Below are 17,084 nucleotides of genomic sequence, written 5' to 3' on the forward strand. Positions count from 1 at the left end.
AAGTGAAAGTCGTGAAAAGATTTAAAAAGAATTGCTTTTAAAAGTCTTGAAATTATTTAATTATCAATTATTCAAGACCAAGATGGAGTCTAGTTCGGAAATAAAGGAAGGAAGATTTCCAGAAACCTCACAAAATTATGCTTTAGTGCTATTTAAAATATTGCAGGAAAAGATGTTACTGGTGCTATCTCACTAGTCGAAGATAAAAATTAGATAAAACCTAAAATCACAAACCAATTAATGATTCCCAGTGTTCCATGGGGACGTGTCCCCCAGGGTTGGGTGCGAGCACCCCTCGCACCCGATGCACCCGGGATGGGGGGACGTCTGGGGAATTGTGTCCCCACATCCCCCTTTTGGAGAGACGCAGGGGGGACGTTTCCCTAGTGTGGGGGACGCGACTCCCCAAAAGGGGGACGCCTCAAGCGGCATCCCGGCCCAAAATGGGCTATGCGTCCCCCCTTAAATTTTCTTGTAAACAATGATTTATGACAGGGAAAACGTAGTATTTGACCATATTTCCCTACTAATGCTATGCTATTCATGGTAATGTTAAATTCTTAAAGAAAAAGGATGAAAATGAATCCTTTTACTTAAATTTTTAACATTACCATGAAATGATTCAGGACGTTTGAGAGTGGTTTTGACTTCATCGGATTTCATATGGAGAAAGTAGAATTTTAGATCTCACTCAAAATCTAGCAGACTTAACAGTTTTTTAGGAATTCAGGATTCGATGGAGTGCAATGTTTCCATTGCATTTTGTCATGTACAAGGGTATGGAATTAGTATTTAATCAAGAGCACCAAGCCCTCTGTGTTATTAAGAGTGGCTTTTAGACTCATCACTCCATTGTTTTTGAGTTTTAGTTATATCAATTTACTATTCTAGTCTTTAGATCAGTTTTTCAGGAATTCAAGATTCGATGGAGTGCAATGTTTCCGTTGCATTTTGTCATGTACAAGGGTATGGAATTAGTATTTAATCAAGAGCACCAAGCCCTCTGTGTACTTTAGAGTGACTTTTAGACTCATCACTCCATTGTTTTTGAGTTTAGTTATATCAATTTACTATTCCTGTGTTTAGATTTCAATATCTATTATAGTCTATTTTGCTTAGTACTAATTAGATTCTAGAATGATAAATGATGGATTTTAATTTTGAATCAATTTAGAATCTAGAATCTAAAATGATGAATGATGAATTTAATTTTTAAATCAATGTAGATTCAAGAATGGTGAATAATGAATAATGAATGTGGATCAGAGTATTTCATTATTGAATCTCGTGGTTTATGGATGAATCATGTATGTATTAGTAAGGATGATGAGTATGGATCAATGTATTTCATTATTTAATTCAATTATGTATGTATCATTCTATTTATGCTTTCATTATTGAATATGAATTTGAAATATATATATATATATATATATATATATATATATATATATATTAAAAAGGTAAAAAAATTATATACCCCTCGTCCCCCTCGTCCCCCTAAATTTCCCTAAAATTTGAGGGTACTCCCACATGTCCCCCTTGTGCATCTCCCCGCACCCGCATCTCCCCATCCCGGAGTCTTGGTGGAACATTGGTGATTCGTGAGTCAAATACAGTTGAAAAATTAGACTGCCTTGGCAACAAAAAATATGACGTAGTCAATTTACAGTTTTTTTTTGTCATTCAAAGTAATTTCATTAGAATTACAGAAAAAACGGTGTTTACAAAAATCATCTCAACAGTGCCCTTTCCCTCATTCCGACCAGACTTGTTGAGATCGGGGCTTGGAGGAAACCATAGAAAGTAGTTAACACCCATTGTTTCCGATAGGCATTGTAGCATTAGCATACTAAAAGATTACAAATAACCAAAAGTAATGGCAGCATATCAAGGAGGGGGATTGGGGGGCATTGTAGGGGGAGATTCAAAGTAACTGACATGCTCGTGCATTTGAAAATCTATGTGTTCCACACTCGCTTCCAAGTTGCGAAGGTGGTCATTGGTGCGGTAGTTGCAACGAAGGCTGTACAATTGTTCCAAAGTTTCGTTTTGACTGTATTGGATTTCATTTATGTAACCCACAAGCTCATTGCGATCTTCATAGTGGTGGTCCCTGAGAATATCCATGTTAATATGGATATTTCGAAGTTGGTCAGCGATGGAATCCAAAATGGCAGGGGGCACAACATGGCCTGGGGAGTGAGCTAGTGAGATGGTGGTCGCTTCTTCAGTCTCTCGGCTGTCTGAAGTATCCGAGGGCGAGTTGTGGCCAGGGTCGGGATGCCTTGTGCGAATATTGTTCTCTCCTTGTCGATGAGGCCGACCCCGTTGGCGTGGCATACTGAAGTGGTCGAAGCGAAACCTCCGACGAAGGGGGAGGCCAGAGAAAGTAGTTCATAACAAAGTAGCCGAACCCACGGAAGTGCAGCTCCTGAATGATGTAGACCAACAACCAGCTAACATACACAGTGACAAAGGGGGAGCCCGCTATTACCCAGTCCCAGGGCCAGAATAGGTTAAGAACCTTCCTCCACCCCTGGACTCACAGTTGAAAACACCCCTGCCCCCAGGGGACATATAACTAATACCCTTGACCTTCAACTTTATCTGGCAACCAAACCACCAGGAGGGCGTAATAAGGCTTGGGATAGCACCCTCCCTGTTGATTTGGGGTAGCACTGGATGTACTCTAGCCATGAAAATTGGTGGAGAGGCTAATGTTCATGAAATCTCTAAGACCCAAAAATGGTTTGGACAGATTGTACCTGGTTTGGAAGATATTAAAATAATTAATATTTTTAATGGTGTTCCTAAGTTTAAACTTAAGAAAAATAAAATATTTATGGGTATTAACATAAAACTGGGTTAGAAGGTTCCAAAAGTCATGAATCAAACCAAATTTAATCTTAGCCGTTGATTAGAGATTTAATCTCGGCCGTTGAAGGACCAACAGGAAAAGTAGAAGAGGAGGCTTGAGGGTCAGTTGGAGAATACAACAGAGTGATCAGTCATTCGATTTGCTAGAGTGGGGTTGCTAAGCAAAGTCGAATCAATGATCAACAACAAGGGGCAGTGAGTACTGGACAGAGAGGCAGAGACAGTGCCAAGAGACCAGCACAGAGGCAGAGAGCGAGAAGCAACAGCCAGAGCAGGCCACACAGAGCCTAGCAGAGACATCGCAGAGGCCAGAGGGACTGCGTCATTCACGCAGAGAGCAGCTGGAGTGATGCAGAGGGTCCCAAACGCTGTGTAGTGCCTCAGAGGGCTGACACAAAGGGGTTTGGCGCTGACGCAGAGGCCAGAAGGCCTAGTGCTGAGCTTCAGAGTCGCTGGAGAGGGTTTCGTGGGACAAGTTTTCTGAATACCTGTTTCCGAATAGAGAGGTATTGTTACCAATTATTTTTCTCTGTCGGGTGAACCAGTTTGGCACCCAGTTGTACTCAAGGAAATACTGCATAATAATAAACCCTCAGAATCACTGCACCGGTTTTCCCGCATTGGGTTTTTCCGGGGACATTTGTCCAAAAATAACAGTGTCACTTGTGTGTTTGTTTTCTTTCAGTTGATGATATGTAGATGTTGAGACTATATTGTGTTTATTTCGTTATTTATATAGGGACAACTGCCTAGATTATATAAGCAGGCCCTCACTCTCATTTGTAACATCATTCTCATTCATACATTTTAATATATATTCTTGTATCTTCAATGGAGATCTTTATATTCCAAATCTTTTGGAATATTTAACCTGTGAGTATACGAACTTTGTTCATTACACTTTCTTTATATTATTTTTGACATTTCTAGGAGTTGCAGTTGCACTTCCACTTTGTATCCATACTAGCTGTACTCTTCAGTGCCATTGACCTACTTTTGTTGTCATTTGTTAGAAATTAATTATTAATATAATTATCTCATCTTATTTAGAATCTCAACATTTTCCCGGTGTAGCAATGGAACGAGTAGGCCATAGAAAGCTTATTCAGATACACTATGGATTGTATATTCTTTTAGTCTGTCAAGAATTGGGATTTTAATACCAAGAATAGTTGAGTAAACACTTTACTCTTAGCAATTTTTTTTTGAAAATGCTGCATACATTATTTCAAAGATAAAACCCGGTACATTATGGGATAGAAAAGTTACATCACATGCACAACAGGAGTCCAGGTGAATCTCGCCCCAAGAAAGCCAAAATGGAAAGCTTATGAGTTAGTGCACCTACAGAATGGACAAAAAGGAATGAGTTTGACTTGCAGAAGTAGAACCAATTCCTGCTTAAAGCTCCTCAACTCCAAACTGTACAGTGCAGAAATCCAATAGCACCAGAGCTTTTGCAGCTATCTTGAGACATCCAAGTGTCACCCAGAAGAGGGCCCATTCACAAAAGTAGAAAGGGCTTGATGTTGTGTGGCGAGGATAAAATGGTGTATTTTGGTTGTGAATAAGCACTTTATTGCTTATAATATACACCACAATGTACAAAATTCGAAATTAATTTCAATGTAAAAGGTGTCTTTTGATGCAAACCAAAACATGTTTTTTGCATTTTGGAATCTCAACATTTGATTGTATTAACAAAAATCTAGTGCCAACCATGAATTTTATATTCTTTCAGTCTGTTAAGGATTGGGACTTTAATACCAATGATCGTTGAATAAGTACTTAATTGCTTAAAGAATACACCATAGTTTACTTTGACCAAGTCAGACTACAGGAATGCATTTAGTAGTTACATGGAAAATAACTTAATTTTTTTGGTTTCCTTTTGTGTGCTGGAAAATCCATTATGTTTTTCAGTGTTGATAAAATTATGAATAAAACATTCCCACATTATCATGTTCCTTCTTCTTGCTTCCCCTATGGCATGGTCAAGATGGACTTCCAGGGTTGGAGGTTGCTAAGTCATAGGAGCGCGTTTACTCTATCAACGAGCCTAGGGGCTTTTGGAGGGGTTTTGAGGAGTTCTATGAGGTTCAATGGCATTTGCTTGGTATATTCCATCATCCACATAGTTTGCCTTTTGTTCAGGTGCATCCCGACAACTTTCAAAAAATAGAGTTATTAATGGGCCTAACTCAATTAATTACGCTTAAGGTGGCATTCCGGGCGGAATACTTGACAAAAAACCTTTGTGTAATAGCTCCTTGGAACCAGAACGAGAAGATATACATGATGGGATGGTTAGAAGTGAGTTTCAATGGCTTAACGAGGCATGGTGGCCAATTTACCATTTTCCCACATTAAAAAGATATTTTAATTGAATTAATAAGAGGGAAATGTGCTCAATGATTAAAATAATAATAAAATAGGAGGTTCTAGAGGGGTCCATCGGATCTATAAGAATAGGACAAGGAGGCCATTGGAGGACATTTTGGATTTGATCTTTCTTCTTGTATGAGAGGTTTGAGAACCCAGTTCTCTACTTCTTCTATAGCCCCAGGAAGAAAACCCTCGGGTTGGTAGTGGGTGTTGGATGAAAGCCCAACACTCTTGAGGAGATGTCACTCAAAAGTCTCACGGTGCTTCAGTAAAGTTTTGGAGAGAGCATATTTGCAATAGCAGGTTTATAGCAGTCTTCTCGCCCAACCATCTACATCATTGCTAGGGTCATTCATCAATTGGATTGGAGATATTTTCTGGGTTTTTTTCGACTTGCTTGGCAAGCTTAGGTTCTACTATTTCTCCATGTTGATGTACTCTTTTCAGTGGATTAATAAAATGGCTCACTGATTTTATTGGCATCTATTTGTGTATCAATTTGCTGGTTGTGTGTCTATTTACGATTATTTTGCTGTTCAAATTCATTTTTGGTATCTACTGTTAAATTTTCCATTAGGGATATTACAGAGTTGGTCATCTTGCTAGCCTGAGGGTTTGTTGCAGATCAATCTGTGGGTTAATTTTGAAGCCAAGGTTGAGAATTTACTTTGAATGTGCCAAAATTGTTAAAGACATCTTTGTGCAAGCCATGTGAAATTTTCTTTTATATATTAAATGATCAACAATTTCCATTTCAATTGTTGAATCACTTGGCCATTATTTATTATTCCAAAGGGCCCACTTAAAACTTGATATGTCGGAGACATTTTCTTCATGATGTGAAGCCAAGACGTCCATGAGCCAACCCAGCCGTAACTGCGATTCATAAGGGTTGAGAATTGTTTGAGATTCTTGGCAAGTCGTGATTCTTTGCGGGAAGATAATTTCATCAAGCAAGCGTGACAATGCTCTAGTTGAGCAAATGAATAACATCCTGCACAATGCATGTGATGTCAAAATAATCAGTAATCATGAGCGATAATGCAAAATGTCGATTTGGCAACTATGCTAGACTAGGATTGGCAGCCGAAGGAGCGTAAATCGTTGGGAAGTGGAGACTAAGAAATTCTGGGTAAATGTGTAGGAGTTGTAATGCCAATTAGAAGGGTCGATGCATTGCCTAAAAATTAAGAACTGTTTAAGGGTGTAATTGAGTTCTCCACTGTGAGTTGTAGGATCGTAATACTATAGCAGTTGGGCATAGTCGCATTGTAAGGAACTAAGGCGGTGAAGATGTGTAGGGTATTTTATTGGTAGCAGAGGAGCCCTGAGGGCCGTTGTGGGCATGAATCAATGATTGAAATTGATTGGGAGAAGCACATGCATTACGTGGATCTTGTGGGGTTTGTGGCTGACAAGTTGATTACGTGAACACTTGAAAGATTAAAATTGATCGATGTTTCTTCAGACATCGGTCTGGTGGGATTTGAATCACGACCCATTCGAGAAATAAAGGAGGTAGTTGTGCACAATGCCCATCGATTAGGAGCGGCCATCGATGTAGGAGATAACTTGTGTGCAACCAAAGTAGAGATCCTGTTGGATTCCCATTTCCACGACGGGGCTGATCAGAGACGGGACAAGTCAAGGACTACGTGAAGAAGTTGAGAGCAAAGTAATTTATATACTACATCGCATCAAATTGTGGGTGCTCCTTGAGAATCTTGTGTGCGAAAACTTAGATAACAGAAATGACATGCTGATCAAGTGCCGACGAAAAGATTTGGTGTTGGGCCGAATTAATAATTGCATCAGATTGGCGGACGGTGGATCATGGAGAAGGATTCGGTGGGCCAGGATTCGAGCGTGTAGATTATATGATTGGAAGAAAACCAATGTCTGTGGCGTAGAAAGGCATAGATACTCGCAATTGGTGGGAGAAGTAGCAAGTTGATCCAAGCTGTTGAGTGGCCCATAACAAGGCCAAATAAGCTAGTGAGTCGGGGTCACGTCCAACAAGTCGATCCGGAGCCAATCACATGTATATATTTTATTTGTGCGTTAATACTTCGGAGGCAAATTTACTGTGAGTAATTTCCGGCGAGCATATATATCTTGTTCTTGTAAAGAACAACAACTGCGTATGATTGTGTAATGTTGTATTTGACTTGTGTGCATAGTTTACTGCATTGGATCAAAGATTTTGTGCGTATAAGGAATCACAGTGAATCAATTTGCTTGAGAACGCTGGTAGATTGGTGGTCTTAATGTCAAAAGCATTGACCTGCGGAACAGATTACGACATTTTGGAGGGTGCCATCCTTATAAAAGGGATGAATATGCTGTCTTCAACGAAGAAATGATTCCAGATCCTGCTGGATTTGTCAAAATAAAGAAGGCTGAAGATTGGTAAATTGAAGGCCACTCTGCTGGAGCTAAAACACAGGTTCCTCTAATCCATTATTTATTCGCACAGGGGAAAGAAAAAGGATTGTTCTTGTTTTTTTTGTGTGGTGAAATCCATGTACCAGTTCTGTGTGTATTTTCTTAATCATTGAAATCACTTGAAGCTATGCCTACTGTCCACTATGTACATTTGTTGAAGTTAAATGTCTAAGAAAACACCTACAACACTTGTGAACCGACTGCCAGTCATTATAAAGTTAAAACTTTGTGGGTCCATATATCTTTGTACTGATGTAGCTGGGGCTGGAATTGAGTCATTGTGTTTGTGGCAGATTATTGCTACTATAACAGTATTGTAGAGGTAAAAAACTGATCCTTTATGTGCAGAAGGTCATTGGCTTGTAATGTTGAGTCGTGAATGATGCATGTATATCACTGAGCTGTATAGAGTCAGAGGGTCAAGTATTGTGGAAAGATTGATGCATCATTGTTGTCATCTTGAGTCTTGAATGATGCATGTATATTGCTGAGCTGTATAGAGTCAGAGGGTCTAGTATTGTGGAAAGATTGATGCATCATTGTTGTCATCTTTGTTGGGCCATATTGCTGTAAGTTGTGGTGAGGGAATTGTGGTACTATTATTGCTGTACTATCATGTATGAAACATGTACTTGTCCTCATTGAGCAGAAACCATGGAGAAACTCACAACAGTGTTATGAACATTGTGATTTAATCGCGATGTTTTAAAAAAATTGCGATTTTTTAAGTCTGCTGATAAGATCGCCTGATTTTTATAAAGTTTTGTTTTTTTTTGTTGGTTTCTTCTGTTTTCTGTTGTTAATTGTTTTGTTGTTTCTCCCGAAAAAATCGCGATTTCCAAAAATCGTGATTCGAGCAGCAAAAATCATGGCCCTCCGGGACAACACGTTTTATAAGCGATTTCATGAGTTTTATTTCTCATTTTTAGTAGACAATGGACTTGTTTGAGAGCTGAGGAGGAGAGGAAGGCGACTACTAGGGCAGAGGAGGAGAAAAACGGGAGATTTTAGCATTCCAAGCAAGAGAAATTCATGTTTGGACCAAATTTCTTTCGCAAAACGTGGTTTGCAGGTATGGGCACCAAATTTGGCCAATTTTTTTGGTTTTTTTCTTGTTTTTGTTTGTGTTTCTATAACCCATTGATTATCAATGATTTTTGAGTGGATTTGATTGTGTTTTTTTACATTTTTGTTGCATAGAGTGGAGAGGGTTCATTTTGGTCAAAAATGCAAAAACTTGATTTTTAGATTTATTAGTTAAATTTCTTCTTGTGCTCTATTTTTTTTGCATCATTTTTGTTTGGGTTTGAATGTGCATTTTTTCTATTATTGCTGCATTGAGTTGAAGTTTTTTTTTTTTCAATTTTTGTAAAAAATTCAATGTGTTGTGTCATGTATGTATTTTTTTTTTAAATTTTTTTAACTTGCAATTCTTATTGTGCCATAGGTTCAACTTCAAACTTCATCTTACATTAAAACTTGAGTTCAACCAAGTTACAAACATGCCAAGGAAATTGGACCCTTTGTGGGAATTTGATGAACCTGATGGAGGGTTTGATAGATCAAACTTATCTTGCAAGTTGTGTGGGCATCATATGACAGGGAGGTTTATAGGTTGAAGTATCACTTTGCAAAAATACCTGGACATGAGGTAGGGCCTTGCAAAAATACAAATCCGGAAATCATCCGAAGAGTCCTTAGGTCATTGGAAGAATTAGAGCAAGCCAAACTGTCCAAGTCAGATCTGAGGAATCAACTAGCAGGGAGAGTGTTACTAGGTGAATATGAAAGTGACACTGGTTCTACTTCAGCATCAATATCTACAACCAACCCTGTAGCTACCTTATAATTTTTTGTTCCTAGAACCACGGCTGGTTCACAACTATCTATCACTTCAATGCTTAAAAAACAGGAGAAAGAACAAGCTGAGAAGTTGTTGGGCAAGTTTTTCCTTTGGAGTGATATTCCTTTTAGCGTTGCAAGGAATAATCCATTTTTCTAGCCTGTTGTTGATGCTATTGCAATTGTTGGCTCAGGGTACAAATATTTTCTTATGATGACTTTAGACGCTGCATTCTTCAAGATGAAAAGGTTGAATGCACCAAAAGATTGGAGGAGTTTAGGCCATCATGGGTACAAACAGGATGCATTGTGATGTCAGATGGTTGGACCGACCAAAAGGGGAGAACCATTATAAACTTCTTGGTTAATTGTCCCAAGGGGACAATGTTTATGAAATTTGTTGATGCATATGCACATATGAAAGATGCAAAATTATTATGTGATTTGCTGGATGTATTTATTTTGGAGGTGGGTGTAGAGCATGTTGTCCAAGTCATAACGACAATGCTACACATTATGTTGCTACTGGTAAGATGCTTATGGAGAGGCATCCTACTTTATTTTGGACACCTTGTGCTGCACATTGTATTGATTTGATATTGGAGGACATAGGCAAAATTTCCTTTGTCAAAGATATTGTTGACTCATCAAAAAACATTACAAAATTTATATATAATCATGCATCTGTGCCTAGATTGATGAGAAAATCACCAATAACAAGGAGTTGGTGCGCCCCGCCATTACACGATTTGTCACCAATTTCATATCTTTTCAATCTCTCTTGAATTCTATGTGGGATGTGGAGAATGTTTCTTTCAGATGAGTGGCATGCTTTGACATTTAGACGCAAACCAGAGGGAGAAGCCATATGCAGATTAGTTTCATACTAGGAAAACTTCTGGGCGTGAGTGCAGGAGGTGTGCAACATTATTGAACCTTTGGTAAAGGTTCTTCGATTAGTTGATAGTGACAAGCCCGCAATGGGCTATTTGTTTGAGGCCATGGACAGGGCCAAAGAATCCGTTCGGGCCTACTATGATGATAAGGGAGATGAGGGGTTTCAGAAACAACTCCTCCTATGGGAAGTGAGAAGTGATTGATGAACAATGGAACAACACACTCTATCGTTCGATTCATGCTGCAGGGATTTACCTAAACCCCACATTTTCTTACCCATGTGGGTTCTTATTTGATGCTGAGATCATGGATGGATTCTTAACCTGTATTCGGAGGATGGTGCGATCTCTAGTAGAACGTGCAGAAATCTCCAAAGAAATGGAGATATACAGGATGGCAGGTAGCACATTTAGCTTTGAGATGGCTTTGGTTGATAGGAAGACTAAAATGCCAAGTATTTTCTAGTTTGTTTCAAATTTCATTGTCTCTTTAAGTTCATAACTACATACTTTGCCTCAACTTTCAACTTTCATTGTTTTCTTATGTTTATCTTATTTGTAATTTTGTTGTAGGTGCATGTTGGACTCGCTATGGTGCCAGAGTACCCCATCCGTGAAAGCTTGCCATTCGAATCCTCAGCCAAACATGTAGCTCCTCAAGATGCGAGCACAACTGGAGTGTATTTGAAAAAATCGGAAAATTTTTTGGGGCATTATGGTTCCACAGGTTTGGATTGCTTAAGGGCAAGCAATCTTGGGGTGGGAGGATTTGTCATGTTCCTTTGTCTGGTTTCCCTTACAACATGGTCATGATGGACTTCCAGGTTTGGAGGCAGCTAGGTCAGAGGAGCGGGTTTACTCTATCAGCGGGCCTAGGGGCTTTTGGAGGGGTTTTGAGGAGTTCTATGAGGTCTGATGGCATTCACTTGGTATATTCCATCGTGCACACAATTTGCCTTTAGTTCCGGTGCATCTCGACAACTTTCAGAAAAGAAAGTTATTAATGGGCTTGACTCAATTAATTACGCTTAAGGTGGCATTCCGAGAGGAATACTTGACAAAACACCTTAGTGTAATAGTTTGTTGAAACCAAAACGAGAAGATCTACAAGATGGGAGGGTGAAAAGTGAGTTTTAGTGCCCTGATGAGGCATGGTCGCCAATTTACCATTTTCCCACATTAAAAAGATATTTTAATTGAATTAAAAAGAAAGAAATATTCTCAATGATTAAAATAATAATAACATAGGAGGTTCTAGAGGGGTCTATCAGATCTAGAAAAGGAGGAGGAGTCCATTGGAGGACATCTTGGTTTTGATCTTTCTTCTTGTATGAGAGGTTTGAGAACTCAATTCTCTACTTGTTTTATAGCCCTAGGACGGAAACCCTCGGGTTGCTAGTGGGTGTTGGATGAAAACCCAACACTCTTGAGGAGATTTCACTCAGAAATTTCATGGTGCTTCATTAGAGTTTTAGAGAGAGCAGTTTTGCAGTAGTAGGTTTACACCAGTGTTTTTGCCGGGCCATCTACATCATCGCTAGGGTCATTCATCAGTTGGATCAGAGATATTTTCTGGGTTTTGCTCCGCTTGTTTGGCAAGCTCAGGTTCCACTATTTCTCCATGTTGATGTGCTCTTTTCAGTTGATTAATAAAATGGCTCAGTGATTTTATTGACATCTATTTGTGTATTAATTTGCTGGCTGCATGTCTATTTACAATTATTTTTCTGTTCAAGTTCATTCCTGGTATCTACTGTTAAATTTTCCATTCGGGATATTACACACATTATGGATGACCATTTGTAATGTGAAGTGCACGTATATAATTTAGATGGCTTTGAATAGTTTCTTCATAGAAATTTGTTTTGCTGCTTTAAGAACTTCATTTTTTGCATAAATAACTGTCCTGTTTAAACCCTGTTGCTTCTATTGTGCAGTGTTTCTATGTTTATTTCTGACATGACAGGAAGGTCTCCATTATACAAAAAGTATGTAAATCTGATCTTGTTCTTTTGTTCTTCCAAAAAAATTTACTACTTGGGGCTATCTTCTTAATAATATAACCACTTCATATGATTTTTATTTAAAATTATTCTTCATTATTGCCATGAATTGCCTCTATCATCGAGTGATTTTTTTTTTTGGGAAAATTATTTTTCTCAGGGCATATGTGTTCTTCAGTTCACCTATTTCAAGAGATTTACTGCAACTTATCAAAAATGATGCAAGTTTATTATCCAGAATATCAGCTCTGAGGGAGGTATTAAAGAATCACATTTCTCATTTCTTAAGGGATGACTGAATGGTTGTCAGAAACGAATGACCTGCTTGAGGCATGCATTTTGAAGTTGATCATGAATGTGTTCTGGGTCCAGAGTATGCTTTATTTGTAAATGATCTCATTTTCTATTGTCCATATTGTGCAGGTGAATTTGGAGTACCTAGCTATTGATACTCAGGTATTTTTTTATGGTTAATAATGGTATTCCCCTTAAAAAAACACGTCTAGTTTACTTTATCACATAATTGCTCCAAGTAAAGAATCTTTTTCATCAAATTATGTTATCTTTTTGTGTTTAGGGTAGTATTTTTCATTATCATAAATCTCCTTATGGAAAAAGATGGGGGATTTTGGTTTGGGGTAGAAAAGATGGGGTGCTGTATTGTATCTTTAATTCTGCTTATAAGAGAACATACAACAATGTTATATTCATTTTCTCTTTTTATGGCTATAGACTCTGCCCATCTGGATCCATTAACAGATTTAACGTTTTGTTGATGTTCTACTTTAACAGTTTGTTGGTTTTCCACTTTAAGTGTTTGTTTAAGATCTATTTATGCTTATAGAGATGATCTTTTGACTCATTGCTTTTACATTCATCTTAGGGATTTTCTACAGACAGTGAGAGGGCACTTGAGCAACTATTTGCAGAGCAGAGTGATAAAAGTCAAGACTATAAAGTTTGCATTGACACCATGGCCTGCCGACTTGCCACTGTTTTTGCATCTATGAAGGTTTGTCTTTCACTGCTATCCATAAAATTGGACTGTGTACTTTCACCTTGTTCTCGCTTTTGGTATGAGTTTGTGATGTGTTGAGTTGCTGAGGTAATTCATGAGTGCAATGTTTATATGTTATGTACAAGTTCTAGTTGTTTGAGATCTAGATGCGCAATTGGAAACCTAATATGCAATTTGTTCAAGGTAAAATTCTCATAAAAACTGCACTTGACCTAAGGTTGATAACCATGGTACACTTGTTTACAACTAAGATAACAGCAAGGAGTTTCACTGAAACAAGGAGGCTTGAGAACCTTGAGACAATCTACAGGTACTTCCATAGGTAAAGCTATTTGAGAACCTTTTAAATTGTTGGGGATTCATCACCAGGGAAATGATTTCATCTTGCTAGAAAAATTTTAAGCTGTCTCTGAAGACTTGTCTGGTGTTTGTGAAGAAACAAGTAGGGATGATGTTTCCTTCACTGCCATGCGGGGACACATTCCCCATGCTCCCCATGGTCCCGGGATGTAAGTACTCTAAGGGGCATGTTTCCTCATCACCGTTTTTGGGAGACGCAACGAAACACAACAGGGAATTCGAAAAATGAGATGCTCCCATACCCACTTTTTACCAAAGTCCAATGTTTTAACTTTTGAATGCCCCTTAATGTTAATTACTGGTAATATTCGTTTATTGAAGTAAAAGTTGATATTCTCCTTCATCCTGTTGAATGGTGTTGTCATTGATGTCAATATCATAATCAGTCTTTGAACGCTTGTATTATACGTCAGTGGATTGCACTAATTGGAAGCTCCAATGGACAAGAAGCCCTGTAAGAGAAGGAAAGGAGGCTCAAGTCAGATGCCCTGCAATTGTTGAGGTAATTGGATGGGAAGAATAGTGATTTTGCTACCAAGACCTCACCTTTGGATAGACCTCGTCAAGCTGTTTCCAACAGTAGGTTGCATGTCATGTGGTTCCTCTTGGTTGAGGAGATATGCTTATTTGAAGTCAGTGTGCCCCATTGCATTGGCCAATTCACCCAAAACCCATCTTATTAAAGAATGTGCATGGGTCATGGTCATTGGGTCCTAAGGAATTTTAATGGCTTGGTCATACTCATATGGATATGACTGTTTTTAAATTTTCATGTATGCAGGGTCGACTGTATTGGTTAAATTAAAAATTAATAATAAACCTCTATTAAAGCACATGATCCATGTTGACCATGCTTAGTAACAATGGATGACACGTCATGTTTACAAGCATGAAGCTACACCCATTGTCGACCCCGGGACTGCTTAAACAATATAAATATAGAGGAATGACTACCAAATGATACAAGCAACAACCAAAGATATGTTCTGAGATTTGTTGACAAGTTCGAGTTGGTTCAGGGTTCTGAGACTCGTTTTGGTTGAAGTAATGATCTTCTTTGCGGCGGTGTTCGAATAACGATGTGGAGAACAAAAAGATAGTTTTGTTTTGTGTTTTTAGTTCCGAATGGATCAAATTTTGGGTGTAACGACAATAGTTCTATTCCGATTGCAATCTTGTTCTGGCAGAGTGGTTTGGTTCATTTTGTCATATGCAGAACCAAGAGCATGATAAATGGTTACGATTGGCGTAGAGTGCAGGCTTGGTGTGTGGAGTCTCACGTTGGTAATGTGATCCACTGAAACTGTGTGATGTGTATCTGATCAGGTGAATTATTCATGACAGATCATGACAGATCATCTGTGATATATTTGGTTTAATTTGACACGAAATCTTTGGTTGACCGATTTTCTCTTTGAATTCTTTTTCGTTCCTTGACTTTAAAATTTCAGACTTTGCTGCTTATGGCTGTGTGATGTATCACGGGACTTTGAGCAGGAGGTAACACGTCCAGTCCGTAACTTTTATTGTTTTTAGGCACCTGCTTTCATTTCCATTGCGCGCAAGCAGGCAGAAGGTATTGGTAGAAATTTCCAAGCCCATTGACAATGAGTAGCTGTATGACTAAAACTCTCTGTGTTGGAAAATTTGCCTAGCAACGTCTGAAGGGGAAATTGAAGATCTCTTTTACAAGACCTGTGTTGTTCGAATTTTGGTGTTGGGTGAGTTATGTTTTGTATGGACTTGCCACCCTTGTCTCATAGATTACGTCCATTCTGCAGTTTCAATCTCTGTACGTAACATGGAAACATCGTTTTGGTGCATAATCTGAGGTTTTGTACCTGTGCATTGGATGATTCAGAGCTAAGACAGATCGATGACTGCGTACCTTGTGTATGGTCTTTAATAAATTAACCATCTTATGGAATTGATGTAGAGCATTAAATCAAGCTTGTTGAAGTCCAAGTTACCGGAAACGTCCCTCCAAACCCCCAGAAATGCCGTTCATTGTTTCAGAAACGGAAGCGGGTACGAAATGACACTGAAATGTTTTGTTTTTTTGAAACGCAAGATCCTATTTTTGAAACGTTTCAGTTTTTTTGGAAATGCAGGATCCTATTTCTGAAACATTTCAGTTTTTTTTGGAAACAAAGGATCATGTTTCTGAAATGTTTCAGGCATTTTCAAGGGTTTTGGATCCGTTTCCAGAGTTGCCTGACTTGGATATGACGTTGAATGCCATGTCTCGAATGACTTTGTTTGATGAGGAGACACCAATAATTGCATCTTCAAGTGGACATGGCAGCAATGCTCCCACTCATTGAGAGGATCCAAATGTTGATGTAGATCTTAATTGCATGGATGAAGACATTTTGATGATATGTAAATGTAATTTATGATGATGTTTTAAACTTTTGAACAATGAACATTTGAATACCTTAATATGTCTTATGACAGTAGACTGCTAGTCATAGTTCATTTTGTAATTTGTACTATGTAGTGTGCATTTAGCATTATTAATTTTGGTGATGATGTTGATGATTGAAATTGGAATTAAGAACTTGATGATATGTTGAATGTTATAATAATCATTAATGGTGATGACCATGTTTATGTTGAATTGGTAATGATGATTTGTTTATGTTTATTTCATGATGATGATTATGTATTTTTAAATATATAATCTAGATTCTAAAAGATGAATGGTAAGATGAATTTTTTATTTTGTCATACACCTATATATATATATATATACTCTGTTTCCTTGCCGTATCGTGTTGGAATTTCTAAGTTTAACTTGTTAGAAATTCTTCCTGTACTATCTGGTTTATTTCACCTACTTGTTTAATTTCTTAACAAATTATTTAACCATGTAAATATTGAAAATAAACACAAGTACAGTCTCAACATCTACAGATCATCAACTGAAAGAAAACAAGCACACAAGTGACATCGTTATTTTTGGACAAATGTCCTCGGAAAAACCCAATGCGGGAAAACCGGTGCAACTATTTAGAGCGTTATATTATTATGTAGTTTATCTGAGTACAACTGGGTGCCTAACCGGCTCATCCGACAGAGAAAAATACACGGCAACAATACCTCTATATTCAGAAACAGGTATTCAGAAAACCTGTCCCATGAAACCCTCTCCGGCACAACTGAAGCTCAGCGCTGGCCCTTCTGGCCATTGCGCTAGCCTCTTGCTGACCTGCGTCAGCCCCAGGACCCTCTGCGTCAACCCTCTGAGGCACT

At 38.4% G+C, this 17,084-nt stretch overlaps 1 protein-coding gene across 3 annotated transcripts in view; it reads left to right on the top strand.

Annotated features, from left to right (window-relative positions):
• Positions 1 to 17,084, top strand: part of LOC149239263 (SNARE-interacting protein KEULE-like) — a 514,512-nt gene that overhangs the window by 201,103 nt on the left and 296,325 nt on the right. For all 3 annotated transcript variants that reach the window (XM_089373374.1, XM_089373375.1, XM_089373376.1), the window contains 4 exons: positions 12,386 to 12,436; positions 12,612 to 12,708; positions 12,875 to 12,907; positions 13,335 to 13,463. In XM_089373374.1, coding sequence (XP_089229500.1) covers positions 12,386 to 12,436; positions 12,612 to 12,708; positions 12,875 to 12,907; positions 13,335 to 13,463 — 310 coding nt within the window. The remainder of the gene's footprint in view (positions 1 to 12,385; positions 12,437 to 12,611; positions 12,709 to 12,874; positions 12,908 to 13,334; positions 13,464 to 17,084) is intronic.

The sequence above is a fragment of the Pinus tabuliformis genome, chromosome 8 (genome assembly GCF_031772625.1).
Source record: "Pinus tabuliformis cultivar Carrire ecotype Pingquan chromosome 8, CPIR1, whole genome shotgun sequence".
NCBI lineage: Eukaryota > Viridiplantae > Streptophyta > Pinopsida > Pinales > Pinaceae > Pinus > Pinus tabuliformis.